General features: G+C 39.2%; 1 protein-coding gene across 1 annotated transcript; it reads right to left on the minus strand.

Annotated features, from left to right (window-relative positions):
• Positions 1–356: 356 nt before the first annotated feature.
• LOC113745363 (zinc finger protein GLIS2-like) lies at positions 357–5,014 on the minus strand. Its single transcript, XM_027276894.1, has one exon. The coding sequence runs from the start codon at positions 4,509–4,511 to the stop codon at positions 3,945–3,947; it is 567 nt and encodes a 188-aa protein (XP_027132695.1). The 5' UTR covers positions 4,512–5,014; the 3' UTR covers positions 357–3,944.
• Positions 5,015–6,043: the final 1,029 nt, after the last annotated feature.

The raw sequence follows: 6,043 nt of genomic DNA on the forward strand, positions 1-6,043 counted from the left end.
TGCTCCAGTCAGCTCAAGACCTGAGGAGAGAGAGACATCAGAGTGCCCAGCACAGGCCCTAAAATGCACCCAAAAGGGCTGTGACAGTATTTCTGCATCAAGTTTGCACACAGACATGACCTACATGAGATTTGTTTGCTTGCAAACTATTGCAACTATTCACCTGCCAGACATTTCACAGCTCTGCATAGCTCCTTTTGCACAACTGATACTTATAGGGCTTGTTTTACAAGTCTTCTGACGTTAACCTACATACATATTTGTTAATTGTAGCTGTTGACATATTCTATGAGCTAATTCTATTTAAGTTAGCTTAGCTAACTTGGCTTAGTAAAACATTGAGATGGCAATTTGTGTAGTGACGTGATCAGTTGTATTTTATTTAGTTACATTTTACCAGTTTACACTACTTACAATAAAGATACAGTACAGTTCAATAGCTGTGTTATCTATTATCAGTCACTGCTAAAGTAATTATTTGAAACAAATGATCATTAAGTCATTTAATTTTAAATCACACATGGATGAATATGTCACTTTTGACCCATGTGTGTAAACTTGATGTAGTAATAAAAGGAATAAAGTATGAAAGGAACATTTAAAATAATGATCTGTTATCAAAAACAAGCTATTTAAAGAATACCTAGAATATTCAATTATAAAATAAATTGATTTTAAAAGATAGAGCAAAGAAACACTGTGTGGGAATGTGAATGTGGGTCTTTTTTTTACCCATGTTGTGCATTAGGAGTATGCGTATGTTGTGCATCAGGGGGTTGAGATATATGAAACTGTTTTATGCCCAGGTATGTTAGTCCATAAAGTCTGCCAGCGACCTGGGAAAAATTTTAGTAATGTTATGTGAAGAGTCTTTACTGTGAAGTGTGCTTTTGTGCAAATTGGAAGAACCGCTCTCCCCATTTGTCCTCTGTGCTGAGTCAACAGCTTAGCGTTGATATGCTTCGTTGCCCGGTGTAACATCAGCTGGCAGACTTTGGAGCTGCAGACACTAATCAAGCTAACCAGAGATTAAGGACAAACAGGCTCTTATTGTGGCCATAATTCCCTCTTGTCCTTTCTTCTGTGGTGTGTTCCCAGTAGAGTTAATTCACACGTTGAAGAAAGTAGTTCCAACAATGTAAGTCTATCCACATGTCAAAATAAAAGCTAGATATTCTAAGATGATTTAACTGATTACTGGTTCTTTAAGTTGTAGAACAAGAAGAGGTTTCCATATGGCTTTACCATGAAGAACCATTTTAGGCTCTAACTTAAATCTCTATTTCTAACAGTCTTCATTTAAATGAACAGTCTTCATTTAAACTGCAAAGGTATCAGCTTAATCGGCACAATCTATACATTTTATTTCCTGAAATGTTTGTGGATTAGCAGAATACTCTTGGGGAAAAAAAGCATGTATTGATGATGTATTCAAGGTAAAACCAAATTTTCTTGTTTTGTTGATTTTAAAAGCTTTTGATTGGTTCAACAAAGATACACAACAGGAGAGGTGGAGGTTGTTGGGTTTTTTTTTTCAGTTTTTTGTGTTTATTGACGTAGAGTCATTGTCATAGTCATCAACACTGGTGATGTCCTTGGAAAATGTTGTAGTGGCCCTGATGTACAAATCACATCTGTTGTCATGTCAGTTATTAAATTTCAGCTTTCTAAAATGTAATGAAAGGTACATTTATACACTTTACATTTGTGTAAATATTTTTCATATATTGTGTGATATAATTCAGTTGAAACACAAGGCACTTGGACACTTTTGAAATATTGATTAGGATAAATCAATGTGCAACAGGAATACAAGGTAAATCAACACAGTTACTGGCCACATGTGGCCATTGTCAAACATTCACCCTTAAAAAAAAAAAAAACATTTAACCAATAAACCATTGTTTGGCTTCTTTGTCTGTACCTTTTCATGTTTTAACATTCATTTGAAGCAAATGTGTTATAATGATATGAATACACTAAAACACACCATTGTCTTCTACTTGTTGTCCTTCCCAATGTCTTGTCTGAAAGGCAGGGCTGATCCTGTCTAGATCGTTGTCTTGGAATTGATAGAGCAAGTGATTAGACAAGACTGAACAAAGCTGTTGTTGGTAGAAAGCAAGGAGGGAAGTGACTCAGCCTTAAACCTACATTCAGTTGCGTCAACTTAGTTTTTTTTTTCTTTCTTCTTGTGACTTGAAAAATCACATGGTCAAACAGATAGCTCTGTGTGGATTATAGTCTTTTGTCACACATCGTAGTGTTGCAAATGTCGCACCAGGCCAAAGTCTCTCTGTGTAAAAAAAAAAAAGTAGCTGACAGCCACACTGAGATCACTTTAACTAACTTACTACGCCATAAATGATCATATGTGGCAATAAGACCCAGGAGGTTCTGTTTTCCTCATGGGAGGTGATTATTTTGTATGCTGTGGGTGTGAGAATGGAGCAGGGTCATGATAGGTGCACATGTTGCACATGACAACTACTGTAATGTACCAAATGAAACCACAGAAAACGTCTTTGACGTCTTTAACAAGACTGTGAGTCCAACATTGAAGGATTCAAAATTGCCTTCCATTTTGTGACCAGGCGCATAAATGTTTCAAAAACACAATTATTTTCTCATACACATAAATATTTTGTAGATAGTATTAAAATAACAAGTGTCAACTGTCATGTTTTGGGAACTGGTGTCAAATTTTTCAAATGATTGTTTTTTGAAATTTAAATCCTGGATTGCACAAGCTCGTAACTTTGCATGAAAGAAAGAAAATACAGATTGTAACAGAAGTAGATCCTGATTAATTCTACAATGCATATCATTTGATGTTACATTAAATTATTATGTATGGACTGTATGTATTTCTCATTGCTCCCCATGCTTTTCCCTATATGTATTTATGAGTAAAACTTGATTCTGTGGAAGCAGTCAGTGGGGATTGTCGAACATAAAAACTACAAAGGTAAAGTTAGTGTACCGGCTCTTTTTATAACCTGGTTTAGTTAATCTAATACAGGTTATTGTCCACTGTAAAATGTTTTCTGGCCATAAATGGGAGGAGATGGATGCATCAAGGAATATTAAAGGGTCAATTCACTCAAACCATGCAGATAGATGTAATTTTGTGTCCCGAGATTTTGAGATATTCACCTCTAAAACATCTGCCACCACCTTTATATACATTGCAACAGGATTAGGAGTCTACATCCATAGCTGCTTGCCGCAGTCAATATTAGCATACTCGTGTCATCATAGGGGGACAATGTTAACATCCTTAACAATGTTAGTTCAAACACTGCCTGTCGAGACACCAAGGTGCCCCTGAGTATTTTTCTTATCCACCTTGTATATTGTTAGCTTCTGTAACAGGTGAATTTCCCTGGTATGGGATCAATAAAGTCTACCTTATCTTAAACATTTAATTGTAATTTCTTTTACAGTGATTATCCAGATTATCCACTGTGGATTATCTAAAATAATGGACTATTTTAAGGATATGTTGAGTTTAAGCAGAAATCTAGGATCAAGACTGTATTTAGGTATCAAAAGGCATCTCAAAATGTCAGCTGTTAGAAATGTATCTGCATGGCAAGTTTATTTTCTTTGTGATTTGGGTGAATGGACCTTTTAAAGTTTAAGACAGCTAAAACATGCATGGGGCAAAAACTTTAAGCAACCCAACACTCAAAAGGCGTTTAGGTTTTGTGCACACAACACAAAGACTTTGTACTTTTCAGTCTGTTTTTTTCAGGTGTTTCTGGGCTGTAATGACTGAAATGCTTTTTATGGCTCTGCAGGTGAAAGCAACCTTTGATCACTGACATGCGCGCGCACACACACACACACACAGACACACACACACACACACACACACACACACACTTCACATCAGAATCATGTAAGTGGTATATGGTTCTGTGCATGGCTGAGTGCACATTCTAGCTGACAACAGCTGGTTTAAGGAGAAGTGCCCTTGGGGGAACAACCACCCAGGACAAATGGTCACCTTGTCTGGGTCCTACCCCAGCAGACAGGTTCAATACCTCCCCCTCCTCTCCTTCCTCCTCTTCTTCTTCACCTTTTGTCTCCTTTCCTGCCATGTGTCCCAGACTTCTCAGAGCTCCCAGCCCTAACATTGATGCAGCTGAAAGTCCAAAATGTAACAGAGGAGAGTCAGTGAGGCTAAGCGGCCCCATTGCGCTGCCTCCTCCTCCACCTACAGAAATGAGTGGTGCCCCGTGGTGGCCCAGGGCTCTGGCATGGCAGAAAGCAGAGAGAGGCAAAGAGGTTCCCAGACCTCCAAGAAGAGCTGCAGCAGCCCCAGGGATGATGATGTGGGCCCCGCCTACAGGTGGCAGTTCAGCAGGGCCTTGGCGCCCAGAGAGGCCCAGCCCCGTCCCCAGCCTGCTCGGAGCGCCTTGGTCCTGGGCAACAAAATGCCCATGGGCCTTAATGTGCTTGCGTAATGAGCTGGGATCTGTGTAGCGCTTCAGGCAGCCTGCCATCTTGCAGTAGTAAGGCTTGTCAACATAGTGGGTGCGGGTGTGTTTGAAGCGGTCGCTCGAATTGGAGTAACGTTTGCTGCAACCTTCATATGGGCAGATGTAGGGTTTTTCTCCTAGAGGAGGAAAAAAGAGAGACAAGAACAAAAGACGCAAGAGTCACAAGGGGGAGAAATAATGAATTACTTGATTACAGTAAAATACAAAAAAGCTAGAGAAGACTGGTTTGAATAGGTTCCACTGCAGGTTTAAGAGCCATACAAATATTCAGTTCTATCTTGTGATATTTTTGAAATCCTACACTATGCACTATGTGAATTTATGATGCTCTGTTACTTCATTTGAATTTTAACTTTTTTTTTTTTTTTTGATCAGGACAAAACAGCTCTTGCTAACGCGTCTAACTTGTAATTTTCCAATGTGAACCTTTAAAGTTACTGATTCCTACAGATGTGCTCTGTGTCATTGCTTTTTAAATGACTTACACACAGCGCCGGTCCTGGCCACATTTGCGCCCTGGGCGAACCCGAGGTGAACATTTTCTCGTGCGCCCTAACAGCCGCCCGTGCCCCGGGATGCGTGCGCCCCCATCGGTCTGTCCGACGCCCCCCTCTGCCTTGTCAACACCCCGCTCCCGGGGCGCCCGCTCCGCTAACTTAATGAGCGGTATCGAAAATTACCAAGGTTTTTTGCTTTTTCAGGCGTTCGTGCGCCCCCCATGGAGAATGCGCCCTGGGCGGCCGCCCACATTGCCCATAGCTAGGACCGGCCCTGCTTACACAGATATGATACTTCAACAATTTAGTATTACACTTTTGTTATAGAATAAAAGATAACACAGGCCTTGTGTTAGAAATCTGCTGTACTTCAATAGGTGTTACAACAACTCATCACAACATGTCTAAATTATTGATGTATGACCCCCCACTTCACTAAAAAACATATGATTTTAGATAACATATGACGTTAACAGATTTTTCTGTCCATACTGCCATATTTATATTTATACTGATAATACTGTTTATACTGTTAATTCCAATACCGCCATATTTATAGTATTCATATCTCCAGACTAGTCACTGTCTTTTCTATTCTCAGATGTCATTTTAAAAGATTAAACTAAATGTATTTAACTCCGGCAGCGGTATGTTTTTTTTTATCTTGGCACATATTAGCCGGCTGGAATCGAGGATCTTTCCCACCCACTATTTAACTATGTAACTATTTATGCATCTATGACTGAACTTTGTGCTATACACTGAGCTGTGCAAATGCATATTTTGACACGGCAGGATAACGTATGGGTAGGTTGTTTGCTTTGCTAACAAAGGATAATGTGGGGATCCTTTGCTAGCCCTTTCTGGTAATGCGAGTAACCAGGAAATAAGGTCCTGGAACAACCAGTTTTGACCGGTTTTTTGCGTTTCCTCTTATCCGTGCAAACAGCAATAAACATGAAATATAAATATAAGTAAAGATGTAAAAAATAAAATAAAAAGATAAAATAAATATAAATAGATAAGAATATAATAGCT

The sequence above is a fragment of the Larimichthys crocea genome, unplaced genomic scaffold (genome assembly GCF_000972845.2).
Source record: "Larimichthys crocea isolate SSNF unplaced genomic scaffold, L_crocea_2.0 scaffold6806, whole genome shotgun sequence".
Lineage (NCBI taxonomy): Eukaryota > Metazoa > Chordata > Actinopteri > Sciaenidae > Larimichthys > Larimichthys crocea.